The sequence below is a fragment of the Coregonus clupeaformis genome, unplaced genomic scaffold (assembly GCF_020615455.1).
Source record: "Coregonus clupeaformis isolate EN_2021a unplaced genomic scaffold, ASM2061545v1 scaf1015, whole genome shotgun sequence".
Taxonomy (NCBI): domain Eukaryota; kingdom Metazoa; phylum Chordata; class Actinopteri; order Salmoniformes; family Salmonidae; genus Coregonus; species Coregonus clupeaformis.
In genome coordinates this window covers 123,833-140,998 of record NW_025534469.1, presented here as the reverse complement: position 1 = coordinate 140,998, position 17,166 = coordinate 123,833, and the positions used below count along the sequence as shown (strand labels likewise).

General features: G+C 45.8%; 1 protein-coding gene across 1 annotated transcript in view; it reads left to right on the top strand.

The window, feature by feature from the left end:
• The window catches only part of LOC121548261 (furin-1-like), a 90,374-nt gene that overhangs the window by 52,497 nt on the left and 20,711 nt on the right, over positions 1 to 17,166 (top strand). The window contains exons 4-6 of the mRNA XM_041859674.2: positions 4,902 to 4,997; positions 7,712 to 7,840; positions 8,037 to 8,113. Of these exons, the coding sequence (XP_041715608.2) occupies positions 4,902 to 4,997; positions 7,712 to 7,840; positions 8,037 to 8,113 (302 nt within the window). The remainder of the gene's footprint in view (positions 1 to 4,901; positions 4,998 to 7,711; positions 7,841 to 8,036; positions 8,114 to 17,166) is intronic.

Below are 17,166 nucleotides of genomic sequence, written 5' to 3'. Positions count from 1 at the left end.
TATGCACAAAGACACACACACACACACACACACACACACACACACACACACACACACACACACACACACACACAGTCACACACACCACTAGTTCTAACTAATGTTGGTGCTGCTGTGGGCTGGTTCTGTAATTGGGGCGGCTGGGTCAGCGAGAACCATTACCAGCCTTAGTCTCTGCTGACAGTCCACATGCTGTACAAAACGCTGCTTTAAAGGTATGCAGGACTTGCTGATTCAGAGGTACTCTTTCCCTCCCATTTCCAAAGAACAGAGATGTGTGTATAATTGAGTATGCGTTCTTATGGGGGGTGACTAGGTGTGAATGAGCAAGACCTGCGGTACTGACTAACTGACATCCCCTGGGAACCCACAATTGAAAATCCCCTGAAACTATAGGGTGTCATGGGAAGTCCATTGTGTGTTAAGGTAAGGACTAAGGGCTTCTGCAGTCTGCCAGTGGACATGTCCCCTACCCATTCCTGTTCCCGCTGACTGTAGAGAACCCATGTTTTGGTTTCCCAGCATTATGGGAGGTCGTTCAGCCAGCGAACTGTGTGGCCAAGTCTCACCGCTGTTTGTCTTGAGCAGGTGCACGGTGAGAAAAGCGTTGTGTGGCCTATCTCCTCTTACCCTTAGCAGCACGGCACCAAAACAACACTGTTCCCGCCCCAACCCCACTCCTCCCCCCACCCCTCCGCTCACCACTTAACTGACGGGATTTCCTCTCTCGCCGCCACTCCATTTCCTGTTGTTGAATTCCTTTTCTCCCAGAGCACCTCAGAGAAAGGGGAGCCTCCCTGCACCTCCCTCCCTCCTCTCCTCAGGTCAGCCTTGTGGCCTACAGAAGTCACACTGGGGGAGATGGATCCCAAACAAAAGGAACAATAAACCCTGCTCAAAGACTCTCACATTACTGTGGACTAAACGGCCAGGGACTCTGCCAAATCTCAGTCTGGCTGACAGACCCTGTTGATCGGGAGCTAATGCCTGGGCTTGCCTGGCTGCTCATTCACATCTAATGGTGATGCATCGCTCTAATATTGTCTAGCTGTTGTAAGACCATTGCTGTAGTGAAATTGTGTTAGTTAGGCCTAAACGATATACCCATAGAAATGCCATCAATACATCAATCAGTATTACCACCTAGAGTTTTTCCTGGTCAGGCCATGTGGTCAGGGAAAACCCCTGGACCTAATCATTTTACCACCAATACAGCTACCTTTCCTACAGCTATGTAACACTACAGCCATGGTAATGGTGCTCTAGCTGTGGTTGTTGCTTTGGTGTTGGCCTAAGGTTGTGTTATGTTTGGTTGTGTTGATGTTTGTATATGGAGGGGAATAGAAGAGAGCAGGAAGGAAGGCACAGAGACCTGTCTGCTCAGTATCTGCTGGACAGCAGCGTTTAACCAAGCAGCCGGGGTCCTGTATGTGAATGGTCTTGAGCGAGGAGAAAAGCTGTCTCAGATAGCTGGCTTCCGGACCCATTTATAATGGAGATCTTATCTGTTAATCGCTAGCTGGTTCCCTCTGTTCTGTTCCACCTCACTCTGTCTGTTTAAGAATTCCTGGAGACTCCCTCTCTGGCTCGCGCCAATTTTTCCCCTTTCAAACATTTGCTTAATTATCTCTGTTTGCGATAGGGGAACTTTGGCAAAGGCCTTTAAGCGTAATGAATATTGGAAACGTCTGTCTTTCCTGACTGAGAATCGGATGGTAATCTGTGGTAAACTAAGAACTCACAGAGACAAAGTTAACTTCTCTTGCCTTATTGTGTTGATTTTTAATCCGTCCATTCAAAATGTTTATTCACTCCCTGTCTCATATTTACATTTACATTTACGTCATTTAGCAGACGCTCTTATCCAGAGCGACTTACAGTTTAGTGCATACATTATTATTTTTCATACCCCCTGTGGGAATATGAAATACTTTAATTTTAATTTTCTCCGTGTCAGGACTAACACAAGCCTCATTAATGCTGTTTCTGGGGGTGATCCGTTAGGCTAATAGAAGAGAGCAGTCATATGGAAAGGATTAGTTGCTCCAAGTGAGGTTCAGCCTACCCATCCTCTATGCAGTCAGGCACTACTGATAACCCTGTGCATGTTAAGAGAGGGGATTTAGCTACTCTGGGACGCTCTGTCATGGCTGACCTGTTTTAATCAATAACCTCAGAGATACTGACGCTGTCTGAGCTTAGCAGACTGTTCATTAACAGTCCAAAACCTCAATTTCTCATCTCATCTCCCCTGGTTGAACTGGATGGAGGTTTTCCATCTGGAACATCAAGGTAACAAACTATCAACAGTGTTCTTTCTGGTTGTACTGTAGTTGGCAGAGTTCATGAAAGCAATGACAGGCTCCATTGGCCAAATGCAGACGGTAAACAGTGTTGCCCTGAGTTACCATAGAGACTGTTGTTTTCATGTAAAGTGAGGTTTCTCCCTAATGACTTACGTATGTTCTCCGTACACACACCACATAGTGAGCCCCGTACCAGCAGCTAATCTGCATGCCTGACTGAGTGTGCTTGGGCTGTGATTAAGGGGTCTTGTAGCGGGCCTTGTTAATGCCTTGTTTGCAGGAGCGCGAGCCCAGACTGTGGCACGGCACAATTACAGGGGTCCGCTCCCTCCCTCTTTTGGCCCTCTCACTCTCTGCATGGCTCACCTAGCCTCATTCTGTGGCCGCCAGTAAATCGCAGAGTAAGAGACTTAACAGTCAGGGAAAAACCATGTGGCTCCTGGCCATTCAATATTACTGTTTCCTTTATGAACATTGTTTTTGATGACCCCAGTCGCCTCTGTCTTCATTGTTCTGTGGGGAGTGTAAAGCTGATGACTGGATGAAGGGAAGAAAGAGGCAAGCAACACACTATCTACCCTGTGTTCCATGACTGCAGCCAGGATTAGAGACCAAAGGAAACTGTGTTGCTTCCTGACAGGAAGCCCCATGGACTCATGGGTAATGGAGTGAAGTCGGATGGTATATCTCAATAGTCTAACGTGGCTTGCTCTCATCTCCTTTCCATCGCATGCACTGACATTAAACTGGGACAGCAAATTCCTGGTAGGCATCTTGTCATTTTGCTTTCACCTACCTTAGCATTAGTGCAGAGATGAGGAGACATGGAGGGGAAGCCTCTTATATTGTGATGCCCCCATAGACTGACCTGGGAGATTGGTTCTGCCTCCCTAAACCTCTTCTCCTATCCATGCCCCACTATTTCATCTGGACAGGCAGGGGATTTTACCTGCTGTAGGACATAGACAAATCACCCATGTTACCTCTGTTTTCATATCGCTGCTGTCAGTACAGTAGCACCCCACCCACTGTCCCCCACTCTTCTTAATGTGTTGACCTTGTGTTGGGGGCACCCACTGTGGAAGCATCTGCTCCAGTGTGATTCTGTACAACTGCCAACCAGCAAGGGGCTTTCAACATGGATTCATGTAAACATGTCCGATTCCCCCCCCCCCACATACAAATTTAAAAAAAACTCCTGTACACCAATTATTGGTTGGAGGGCAGCGCATAAAGGTGCGTGCTGTGTCGGTAGTAACCTTGGTGTTATTGACGCTCTTGTGATTTGAGCTGTTGGCAGAGAGTTGCCTGTTGTGATTCCTGGTTGTCCTTCATGCCTGCCTCTCTGTCCTTGCAGCAGTCGCTTGTCTCCCTGCTGCAGCTTCTCTTCCACACCCCTCTCTCCACATCCCCCTCTGCTTGTGTCCCTTTCACCCACTCCACTGTACAGGGAGACAGCAGCTCGTAGATGGGGTGCGACGCAGGGTTGTCGCTGTGTGCAATCTGCCCCTGTCAACACTTTCTGCAGCACGCCGGCCAGGAACTCCCAGAGAAGAATAGCTCAAATTAAATGTTATTGGTCACTTACACCGTTTCTAGCTCCAACAGTGCAGTAATACCTGGCAATAAAAATAAGAAATAAAACACAATGCAAAATGCACACATAATCCAGAACAATCCCTCCCTCCCTCCCTCCCTCCCATCCCAGCCTACTGTTATTACCAGGGCTTTGTGTGGGGAGGCAGAGCAAAGCAAGGAGGGAGACTGAGGACAAAGACTGGGTGTCGTAGTGTGTTCTTCTGTGTGTCTGTATATATCCTCCTTTCTATGTTAATGTAGATTTTAGTTTGTGCCTCTGTCTGCGTTAATGTGATTTTGTGTGTTTCTGTGTTCTTCTCTGTGTGTGTGTGTGTGCGTGGCCCCCTATCTGCCCTCATCTAGCAGTTTTAATTATTCTCAGCCTAGGCCCTCGTTAGGCTCGGTCTCTAATGAGGAGCTCCTGAATGCCTATGTTAGAACCTCTGTTTATCTCTCTCTGCTCTCGTCCCGCTCTGCTTGATGAAGTTAGATTTCTCTTTCATTCTGGGGAGACGGTGACCCTCATGTTCCCTCCTGCTCATCATTATTCCTTATACCCTGTACTGATTGTCTTCCTCTAGTATATTGAGTGCCGTATTAGCACGGCTACTTCAGTAATGTCCCTCCTCTGGTTGAAATCTGTGTTACTAATAGAGTAGTGGTGTTCCCATCCGCATATTAGCATGGTGAGCGAGTCTACTTAAAGATGGAATCCGCAGTAGGGGAAACGGCGCCACTGTCTGCCCCACAGCCTCTGTTATTGTTTTTGTTTTGTTGACGAAGTGGATGTGAGGAGCGTCGCCCAACGTGGTCAAAAAAATTGCAGTACACATTCTGCTGCTTCTCGCCAGTGCAATAATGTCTGAGGGGAAAAAACAGTGTTCGTTGTTTGTTTCGCAAACGGACATGGACATTTCACCATTAAGGATCCCACGCTGAATGTAATCACGTCTCTGTTTGATGCCATGACTGATGCCTTTCTCTCTGTGTGTGTGTGTGTGTGTGTGTCTTCCTCAGGTGACGTGGGCAGAACAGCAGGTGGTGAAGAGTAGGAAGAAGAGGGACATCTACACGGAGCCCTCGGACCCCAAGTTTACCCAGCAGTGGTACCTGGTGAGTAGACCAAGTCTGGTTGACATTTAACAATCTTTATCACTTTATTATCTCTCAATAGGACAAATATGAGGGAAAATGTGTCTCAAATACATAAGGAGAGAAATCAATACCCACTCTCAGCGCTTCATTGCTGTCATAAACAAGCCACAATGGCTTCCTCAGTGTATGGACTGAAATTTCAAAAACAACCTCTCAGACAACCTCAGACGACTGCCCATTGCTGAAGCCACTGTGTAGTCAGGAGACAGACACAGTTCAAACCTTTTCTCAGTTGATCAGTAATCCCTCCCTGTGCTCGGTTGTGTGCCCTGTTCTGTCTGGATGCACAGGGCTTTATAGAGCCAGTCTCTTTATTAAAAGGGAAATGACATAAGAGCCCATACAGTGTCACAGCAGGGCCCAGCGCTCTGTTTGATCTGTCTGCCCATTCTCAATAACTCAGAGTGGATAGTTCCCTGTTGGCTGAGTAAAACATTTTAGTTTACTCTATTCAATAGACTGTATTAATATATGGAGGCCCTTTGTCTGAGGGAGTGGATGCAATAAAGTGTCTTGGTTAATGTAGAATGGACTGCTTAGTGACCATGGTCTTTTAGGAGTCCATTATCAGAACGGCATACACATTTGGGTTTCCAGTCTTAAATTGAATTCATCTATTTATTGTATTCCCCAGACAATGGCACAGTCCCCAAACGAGGCAGTGAATACAAATAAAGGACTGAAATTAAACCAGTCTCAGTTATTGCCTGAATGTATCATCTTAAATGCAAAATGACGCACTTTGACTTTGAGAAGGTTACACAGTCTGATCCAGTGGTCCATCAAAGAAACGGTGAGATAAACAAGTTGTGATTTCTCTTCACTTTGCTCCACCTTTAATTAGTCTCAAATAATGTTCCAGGCAATATAAAATAGTTGATTGAAATTCTCAACAAACAAACATTCCTCGCTTACTCTCCAACACGCTCACACTGGAGCTGAAGCAAATCCAATTTCCCCCATGTCCCCGAGCTGTTGTTGGGGGGAGGTGGGGTGGCGTGGATACTGGCGGCTGACTTCACCAGTGTGACTAGCTACATTTAATTCCCCTCCGGAGTTCACAGCTCTGTCGCACACAGCTCGCTAGCTAACTTTCCAGGCACACTGATTTGACTTAAGCAGTTTACTATCACGCTACAGAGGGAGGCAGGGAACCCGGGGCCCTGCGATGGAGAAGTATGGAGAAGTATAGCTGGTGCTGTTTGCTGTTAGTTGGTTTAGTAAGGGTACTGTGTAGTGAGGTACTAGGAGTAGAGAGTATGCAATGAGATTGTGGTGAGGGTGTAAGGAGTGTAAAAAGGGTGAAGTATTTAGGTTTAGTGGGAGGCTGTAGCAAAAGTGTAATAATATTGTAGTGTTTATAAGGGTATAGTGTGCATGTAACAAGGGCGATGTCAGGCAAAGCAGTGTTCTAGAAGGGGTGCTGCTGTATGAGAGTTTGAGCCTAGTCTGAGTCTGAGCCCTGTTCCCCAGGTGGATCTCGGCGGTAGATAGTATCTGTGTATTACCGTCAGTCATTAAGACGAGTCTCTGACTGGTCAGTTTACACTGTGTCTCTATGATAAGGACATGGATAAACTCTGCTGCTACTTCCTCTGCTTATTCATATGTGTAACAGCAGCTCATATCACTGGTCTGTCCCTCATGGATCAAATGGAAAAAGCTCAAAGCACGGTGTGAGATTTCAAAGGCAGTAAAGTTTGTTAATGTGCCAATGTAATGCAGTAAGAATGGTCAATTTTAAAGAGGTATAGGAAAAATACAGAAATACTAAATGTCCAAGACCATTACAAGAAGCTGGAGAATTTTGAGGGTAATTCCCACTTTTGAGTCAGATTTGAGCAGGATTTTCTGAGTGGGATAATAATAATAATAATAATAATATGCCATTTAGCAGACACTTTTATCCAAAGCGACTTACAGTCATGTGTGCATACATTTTTACGTATGGGTGGTCCCGGGGATCGAACCCACTACCCTGGCGTTACACAGGGTAGCTTTGGCCATAGTTATCTGACACCGAAGGCCTTGGTATCTGACACTGAAGGGTTTGGATGAGAGGAAAATAGTAGGAAGACATTTTCAGACAAATTACATTCAATTGAGGCAGCATTTTAGAGAAACGGCTGTGTGAGAATTGAAAGGCATCAAACATGGTATTTGACCAAAGGTCAAGTTTGATGTGGAGAGAATACCAAAAGGCCTGTGTAGAAGTCTCTCTGTACCATTACCCTGCTAGCTGGTTGTCCACTAACAGAGACACTCAGGGGGTGGCTCTGATGAGATGTATGCAGGGTCTGGTCTGGTCTGTCTGGTCTGGGACTGATGCTCCATGCTGAGTGACGAGTCTCTTTGTCTGCCTAGCACCACAGGATATGGTAAGTCTGTCTGGTGCCACAGGATGCCGTCTGCCTCCCATGGGGATGTTGTCATTTTCTGTTAGGATTGAGGTCTAATGCAGTCTGACACATTTCTCCTGGGACACATCAGCCTAACATTCATCTATATATTTCTGTTTGGAGACGATCACGGGATATTTTTTTATTTCATAGTCTAAAATAATTTGATAATGCAAAGATAAGTTCATTAATTGCTAGGTTTTTATTATCTCACATGTCTTGTAATGGATCTTTAGACTCCATTGACTGGTCTTGGTGTTTTCCCCTCCACAGTACAATGCTAATCATCGTGACCTGAATGCTAAAGGTGCGTGGGAGCTGGGCTACACTGGGAAGGGAGTGGTGGTGTCCATCCTGGATGATGGTATAGAGAAGAACCACCCAGACCTTATATCAAACTATGTGAGTATCACATTACCCCTGGCTTCAAGGCTGGGGTTGCTGCATCTAAATAGTTTAAGATGGCCTCCTTTCCAAGATCCATGTTGATGAGGAGAGGAGGCCATTTTGGACTATTGGTATTCACCCCTAGACTTTTACTCGTACTCCTTTTATCATAGATGAGTGATTCTGATAGTCTCTGTCTGCCTGCCTGTAGGACCCAGACGCCAGCTATGATGTGAACGATGGCGATCCAGACCCTCAGCCACGATACACACAACTCAACGACAACCGGTAAGACCCTGATAAGAAAGACACTGTATCAGTGACGGCTGAATTTGATCTCATCCGTGCCTAACTTGAGTTGTAGTGGTCTAAGGCACTCTCTTTCTCTATCTAGCTGTGCCACTAGAGATCCTGGTTAGAGTCCAGGCTCTGTCGCAGCCGGCCGCGACCGGGAGACCCATGGGCGGCGCACAATTGGTCCAGCGTCGTCCAGGGTAGGGGAGGGTTTGGCAGGCAGGGATGTGGGTTCGTTTCCCACGAGGGGCCAGTATGAATAAATAAATAAATTATAAACGTATGCATTCCCTAAACTGTAAGTCGCTCTGGATAAGAGCGTCTGCTAAATGACTAAAATGTAAATATAATGGAGTGAGTTATGGACACCGTCACTCTGCCTTGGGTCCAGGTCTGTCAGCTGAGCCAGTCAGGTATTGGGCTGCCCACTGCTGTTAGATCATAGCTTCTCTGACTGAAAAGAGAAAGGGAAATGCACAGATTGAAGTAGTAGACTCTTAGAGGGCCGGAGAACATCTCAATGTGTTTTGGGTCTCCCCACAATCAAGAGCAAGCATGTGATTTAGTCTTAAATCACCCAGCTGCTACCAGGGCATTTCTGTGGCCTAGTTAAGTGGAGTAAATCTCCTGGGATTAAGTGAATTTGTGAAGAAAGCAGCTTTACTGCAGGGGCCTGAGCAGATAGCATTAAGACTTGTTTACTACCGCCCCCGATGTTTTCCCTGCTGCCCTGAATTGATCGAATTAATTTCATCAGCGTTAACGAAATGGGACAAATCTCCTGGCTCTGGAAAGGCCTGCTCCTCTCATTCCGCTCCCCTGCATGCTTACCCTTTCTGACTTTAATTTGGGATTTTCCATAATCTGCTGTTTTCGGGCTGCTAGCCAAATACCCTTTTTTTTATCTTGAGGCTAACCATGATTGGTGATGACAGGCAGAGAGGGTTATAGTTAAGGTCTCCAACTGAGACTGCATGGGTCTGGAGCAGGCACTGTGCACATGGAGGCCAGACTGGTGTAAGGAGAGATGGAGATGGCCTCAAGTAAAACAACAGTGCAAACATTACTTCCTACACTACTGTGTATAGCCATAAGTCTTGAGCCTCCTGCTGTCAAAGAGAGAAAGTGAAACGGCACAGTAAGAGCTAACGCCAATGGAGCTCTGCCACTGACCACGCAAACACACACACACACACACACACACACACACACACACACACACACACACACACACACACACAGAGCATCCGATATTATGATTCCCCCAGCATACACACAGCCAACAGACAGTTGATTCCCCTATCCCACACACACACAGTGCAGTAAATGCCTTTGGACTGAGAATCCTCCTGGCTTGTCCTCTCTTCCCTGCCTAGCTCACCCAAGCGCTTATCTCCAGACGCCCAGCTCTGCCTTGCTTCCCCGTGGCAGGACTGAGGTGTGTGTGTGTGGTCATTCGTGTCTCTGTGTGTGGTGTGTGTGTGCGTGCACAATGTGTGTGTGTAACTGCATGGGGTTGGTGTAGGCGCGTGTGTAAACACCCTGTGGGCAGGCTGGAGCTCTGTAAGGCTGTGTAAGGGCCTGTTCCCTGCAGAAAGCCCAGCTCTGTTCACCTCCATAAAGCTCCCTTTCTTCCCCTGTGTGAGGAGCGCTCCTCTGCAGCAATGTGGCCATTCAGCCCCGTGTTTGTCCAAGTCAACATGTGATCTGGCTCTGTGGCTCTGCAGCCTTACTGTCTTAGACCAGGATGCTCAGTCTCTCTAGGGGCCTCTGCTGCGAGCTAAAATTGGAATTGAGGGGTTTTTCTTTTTATGTATTGAATGTTTCCCAAAATACCCATCCTCAGCTGGGAGTGGCAGGCTTTACAGCTAGATCTAGCACAGGATAATCTCCACAAGATTTGAACTGAGGTTCTCTTTTTTATTGATTTTGCCAACGGAGGCTTTTCTGTTATTCGAAGCATTTGGTAAAGCAGTGGGAAGTAGACTTGAGGTATTTTTTTTAGATCCTGAAAGAAGCTGATTTTATCACGCAGTGCTGTAACTGCTGTACTATGGCTGATATCATGCTATTAATATATTCATTAAAAAGAGTCAGGGAGTTGGCTAATTTGAATTTGCCACTTTGAATAGTGCATTACATTAAGTTGCCTTGCTGCAAGATACCATCAAGGACAAGAAAGTTAGATGAACTGTACTGTAGTTGTACACACACAGGAATGTAGCTGTATATTGGGTGAAATTGGGGATATTGCTGGTATAGCTTCAATCAATAGCCGTAAGTGTTTGGGCTTCATCATCTGACCACCTTTTCTCAGGCCTCCAGGGTACCAGCGCTCGGTGTCTGGTAGAGTGCAATAGAGGAGGCGTGTGTTTGTGTGTAATCTTTGCTTTCAGTTTCCACTATATTACTGTCACATGTCAGGTTGTGTGCACACAGCTTGAAATGTCTAGTGCATACACATGTTTGTCTGTGCCACGGCTGTAGGGGCCAGGGAAAATAGTTCAATTTATGTTATATAAGTTTGCAGTCTGACAAATGCTGCTATTAGTTAGAGGAGGATAATGCTTGTTCTTCATTACAGCCCATAATTTAAATCACTCTTCCTAATGTGCCTGGTCGGCAGTGTTGGGAGGAAGGCTCTATTTATCAGGAACACTCCACAGCACAACCCATCTCAGATGAGTTACACAAGATGTTTGCTTTGTGTTCCCCCTCTGCCTCTGTTCATAAACACTGGAAGACATTTTGTCCTGTAGGTCAACTCATTAGTCAGCTGATTAAATAGGAGCGGGGCCGGAGCAGTTTTCCAGATTTACCTCGGGGCGGCGGCCCGGCAGGCAGGCAGCAGTGAGCAGAGAGACTAATGATCAGCTGGGGCCACTGGCCCAGCCTCAGAGAGCACAAATGATTTTCTTCTCAGTAATTAATTCAGGTTAGGAAAAACAGAGCGAGTGAAAGGAGCCAAGCTATCAATAGCCCAATATAGCATCTGAAAGAGAAGAAAGAGCTCTCACACAAAGACAAACTATAGCCCAGGCTCAAATGGCACCCTATTCCCTATGTAGTGCACTGCTTTTGGCATCAGTCAAAAGTAGTGCGCTATGGGGAATAGGGTGTCATTTTAGATTTGAACCAGGACTTCTGTGGACTGGACTGTATTTTACAGCTTCCAATTGCACCTGCCTTAGGAAGTTTCACCATGTTACGCAACAATAATAGGTCTAACTTTATGTATGGCCTGAAAGGACGCAATGGCTGTTAGCACTGTGTTTGCTCTGTTGGAACCGTTCTTTTATGGAGCCTCTAAAGTTCCACCTGTAGTTTTTCCTACATAAAAATATTTGTCTTGTTAATTTGTTTATTCCATTATGTCTCTTTTCTTATAACAGTTGGCTCCGTTTGAAATATTGTGTCTTTATGGAAGTTCCACCTGTGGTTTTCCCCTCATATAAACATGTATTATGCTAATGTGAAGACCTTTTAGGAGGCAGCTGGTTGCCATGGGGATGTGAGCACCAAATTGGCTGTATCTTCCCGAAAGTTCGTCATACTGTAGCATTATAGTTTCAGCACACCAGTTCCACACCAGTATGGGAGCCTTGTTCTATCGAAACTGATAACTATTAAATATGAGTTCCAGCTAAGGAGAAAGCCAAATCGGCATTCTCACAGCACAATAATAATGTTGTTTTAGCTTACCATGGAAATCAGCTTTCCTGTTTTATTTTAATATGCCCTTAGGTTAAGTTAGTCAAAACTTCTGGGAAGTTTGTCTCGTTCCTCTCCTAGTTTATCATTCCAACACCGTCTACAGTATCCTATCCTCAGTTTACCTTTATGTATTACTTTCTGGCCAGCCCAGTTGAAAACTGGCTTTGTCAGTGGTGTTGACTAGCGGTGGAGATGGCCGTGTCTCTGCTCCAGTAGGTCTGGTCAGGCTGACTTGCAGCTCCTCAGGGACCAGCCTCATTTCCTGCTCTACTGCAGCCCAGACAAAGGAAGGATGGAGTTGCCCCTTCACACTGATCTTAGGTTAGTTTTTGAGTTTTCCCCCTACGGGTGAGGTTTTGGGCATGGTAAGCTGATCCTAGATCCGTGCCTAATGGTAAATTCTGCCAGGAGGAACGGCCAGGTAGCGGTCTGACGGAGATGGATTATTTGACCTAATGTAGTTTTCAATTAAAGCAAGGACAAAGACAATTGACCCAATGTCATTACATAAAAGTAGAATTAGCCCTTGGACTAATTCAATGTCAGTTTTGAGTTCTAGCCTAGGATTGGGGGAGCGGATCCAAGATTTGTGCCCGTTTTCCACCTACAGTAGAGCAATTACTCAGTTAGTCTAATGTTTCAAAGTGACTTTGGTGAGGTATTACCCTATGGGTTTACCGTAGTGCCTGGCACTGCCTGCCCGCTTTCAGGTGAGTCAGTGTTTAAGACTCTTCGAGTAGGTGTTTCCTCCACACAGTGATGTGACGCAAGTAGGGCTGTCTGTTCTCGAAATGGATGCTAATCTAATGGTTAGCCTTGGGGTAGCTGTGTGTAAGTCTGACTGAGTCTTCTCTCCAGACATGTGTGTCTGTAATCAGATAATGGCTGTTCTGTTCAACTCATTGACATGGCTTTTTGTTGCTGTTATCCTCCTAGATAAATATCACTATTGTGTAGAGACTGCAGAGCATTGTTACACAATTAGCCAAAGATTCAGAGGATATTATTAAGGCTGTGGCTGCGAATACAGAGTTTTCGCTCCCGCCCCCGCCCCGCCCCTCTTGAAAACCTACAGATCTGGATCATGTTCTGCACATGTGCATAAAACAAATTCTATGTTGCTGCTGCTCACACGCCACCTCCCTTCACATTCCTCTCTTTACTCACCCTCTTCTGAACCATGATGATAGCCTATGTCTCTGCCTCATAGTTCTGAACAGCTGAAATAAAACCCCTGCGGTGATTTGAACGAACATTCAAGGCCATTATGAAGGCTACAAACTTCTATGTCTGTTGTAACATATATTACAGTTGCACAAGCAGGACACAGTCCCTACACATTGCATTGGAGCAAAAACAATTAGCATTTTGTGTGATGATGTAGGCTAATCTTTGTAGTTGCTGCCATATCGTAGCCATTAGCCAGAATTGCTAAAAAAAAGAACACTACTACTTTGACTGCCTGTCTGCCTCCTGCTTATCCGATGTTTGCTATGATGACGAAACAAGAACAGTAAGAACATTAAAATCGCCAATTAGACTGCGTGTTTGTGTCTTGCTTGTGTGTGATATGCTGCCTAAATGGCTGCATGTAACTCCCTACTTGAGTTTTGCATTGGGGCAAAAAGCAATCTGCAAGTTTGTACGAACATGTTGATCATTTATTTTGTGTACAATGCAAATAGCTGCATGTAGTCTAACTCCCCTACTGAAAAAAGAACATGAAATTGCACTTATGCTTAATAACCTACTGAGGCATGGAATGCAATAGTTGGAACATGTCCTTTGTGTACAACATGAAGTTTATAGGCTACACCAGACAAAGGCGTTCATCGCTGATCAAGGAGATTTAAGTGGCAGTAGAGCTCTGAGCAGCAGCTACGAAGGCAGCGGAGTGGGCAGCAGCTCCGTTTGTAAAAAAAATCCAGCACATGCGCAAAAATCTTTAGCCACAACAAATCGGGTTTCCAGAAAATCCGGAACCGCAGCCACACATTTTTAACCTCAAATATGAGACCATCTCGTGTGTGTGTGTGTGTGAGACTCCGACAGAGATTATAAACATTGTTATTCAGCATGCCTGTAACAGATGGTCCAGGGATTGGATCAGAGCTGATCTCATTACGAACAGTAACCATTGAATAAAACTGAAGGGATAACCATAATCTTTGTGTTGAACGTGAGTGTCAGTGTATTCTTTCATGAAATATAAGATGGAGGCCGACCTACTCACATGAATCAGTGTCTGAGCCCAGGCAGGTATATTTAGTTCATCTACATTATATAGCATTGATGGTTGTTTTATGGTAGGCGTTTAACTGCACACTTTACAGCAGTAATATAAAGTAGAGTTTAACTTTCTGTCCTCTGGTCTGTGACTGATGTTAAGTGAGTCTGCCAGTGTGTCAGATCAGTCCAGGCTGTGTGTCAGATCAGTCCAGGCTGTGTGTCAGATCAGTCCATGCTGTGTTTCAGATCAGTCCAGGCTGTGTGTCAGATCAGTCCATGCTGTGTGTCAGATCAGTCCAGGCTGTGTGTCAGATCAGTCCAGGCTGTGTGTCAGATCAGTCCATGCTGTGTGTCAGATCAGTCCAGGCTGTGTGTCAGATCAGTCCATGCTGTGTTTCAGATCAGTCCAGGCTGTGTGTCAGATCAGTCCAGGCTGTGTGTCAGATCAGTCCAGGCTGTGTGTCAGTGAGACGTGTCAGGGGGATATTGAGGCTCTGCGATGTTCATTTATCTCACTGTGACTTGGTGATGAAAGATGGCGAGATGCCCTCCTCCTCCCCTGTGTGAGTGAGAGACGTCATTTTGTTCTGCCAGAGTGGAGCGCAGTGTGTTTTGATAGGCCAATTCATCTGAGCCCCCTCGTATAGCCTACACCAGAGCTCTGCTCAGTAACAACCTCTGGAATCACACAATAAGGTTGGGTTCAATCCCATGTCAATGCCAGGCTGAGGCAATGCAGGAAATCGATTAATTGAAATTCAATTTGGCGGCATGTAGCCTAGTGGTTATGAGCATTGGGCCAGTAACTGAAAGGTCGCTGGTTCGAATCCCTGAGGCGACTAGGTGAAAACTAATGTGCCCTTGAGCAAGGCACTTAACCCTATTTGCTCCTGTAAGTCGCTCTGGATAAGAGCGTCTACTAAATGACTAAAATGTAAAATGTAAACCGAACATTGTCATAGAAAATCTTGATAATGTTCTGTTTGTTTGTGTGCTTCCATTGGATCAGGAAATGAGTTGGAAGGGACCTTGACTCTGGCCAGCTGGTTGGACCCCTAGTGGTTATTAGGCTGGAAGCCTGGAACATAGTATAACAGCGTTCCACTTCCCTTCAGAGTTACAGATATACACTGAGTATACGAAACATTAGCAACACCTTCCTAAAGTCAAGACAATGATCCAAAACACACAATCAAATTAGAAGTTTTGGAATGGCCTAGTCAAAGTACAGACCTAATCCCAATTGAGATGTTGTGGCAGGACTTGAAACGAGCAGTTCATGCTTGAAAACCCAAAAATGTTGCTGAGTTAAAGTAGTTCTGCATGCAAGAGTGTGCCAAAATTCCTCTACAGCGATGTGAGAGACTGATCAACAACTACAGGAAGCATTTGGTTGCAGTCGTTGCAGCTAAAGGTGGCACAACCAGTTACTGAGTGTAAGGGCGCAATTACGTCGGGGCATGGACTCTACAAGGTATCGAAAGCTTTCCACAGGGATGCTGGCTTGGCCTATGTTGACTCCAAAGCTTCCCACAGTTGTGTCAAGTTGGCTGGATGTCTTTTGGGTGGTGGACTAATCTTCATACACATGGGAAACTGTTGAGCGTGAAAAACCCAGCAGCGTTGCAGTTCTTGACACAAACCAGTGTGCCTGGCACCTACTACCATACCCTGTTCAAAGGCACTTAAATATTTTGTCTTGCCCATTCACCCTCTGAATGGCACACATACACAATCCATGTCTCAATTGTCTCATGGCTTAAAAATCCTTCTTTAACCCGTCTCCTCCACTTAATCTACACGGATTGAAGTGTCTCACTGACACAAGTTACATCATTAAGGCATCCTAGCTTTCAAATGAATTCACCTGGTCAGTCTGTCAGTGTACATTCCTCCGTTAAAGAAGACTTCACAAGCCAATTCTTCAGCAGATTTCTTCAGCAGTTCCAGCACCTCCAAAAGCGCACTTTCATCCTTGACCCAAAGATTAGACCAGACTCAATGGCCGCGGCCTGTTTGCTTTGTTCCCTCTCCATTGGAGCAGCAACCCACAGTCTGTAAAGGCCCACTCACTCGGAGGATATGATTGACTGGGCTGCTGACCCGACCATTTATGTCCTCCACATTCTCTGAATGCGGAGGCCAGATAAGCACATTGTGTGGCTCTGAGATGGACTGCTGCTGTGCTGCGTTGCTGGCCAGTCGACTCGCCACCATTGTGTGATTCCTGACCCTGGGATGTCTTGCAACACGAGAGACGCCAAATGGTCTCTCTTGGATCATTTTCAACCTTTTGAGAAATGTTCATACACCTTTGGTGGTGCAAATGAATAAAAATGCACTTGCCTCATGGAAAGAACATTTTGCATCAAAAGGATCGCACATCTTAGATTCTGGAAGATGTTCAGATTGGGATATTTTCAGTGTCCTTTGATTTTTACCCTAGCAACATCACATGCCAAAAGAAAGTGTCAGATACTGTAGATCTAGGTGGATATGTATTTGTCAGAGGCAGATATGACTGGGAACTCAGAAGACAGACGGGTGTTGTTATGAGCTTGGGCTTGCCCTACATCCTTTCACAGACACCTGAGCTGTGCCATATAATCTGCTGCATCGCTGGCCCGCATTCCTACCGCTACAAAGCGATGGATCACCTACAAACACTGCCTGGACAGGGACTAACATACCTGCCCTGGTATGAAAGTGGAGATTAAGTGAATTGCCGATCTTCCATTGTCAAATTCACACTGATAGCGGTATACTAGCTGCCAGCCTACGTGTGTGTGTGTGTGTGTGTGTGTGTTTCAGTCTTTTAGATGTGTTCTTCACCTCAGATCTGGTCTTCTTTGAATTACCTCTACACATTCTACACAGCACCAGTCAAGCATGTGGTTAAAATGCCCTCTGGTCCTGCAGTTAATCCAGGTCCCATGACACTTGTTAGTGGGACACTGAGCACTCAGGGGTAACTCTGACATTAACCTTTGACCCGCAGCTCATAGCCGTGTCTAAAGAGATCTCAGGCAGATTGGTTGATCCACTGCCACAGTGCAGCGCTCTCTGACCCTCTTGTTTAACAAGGCCTGGTCTCCGCCCTGTGG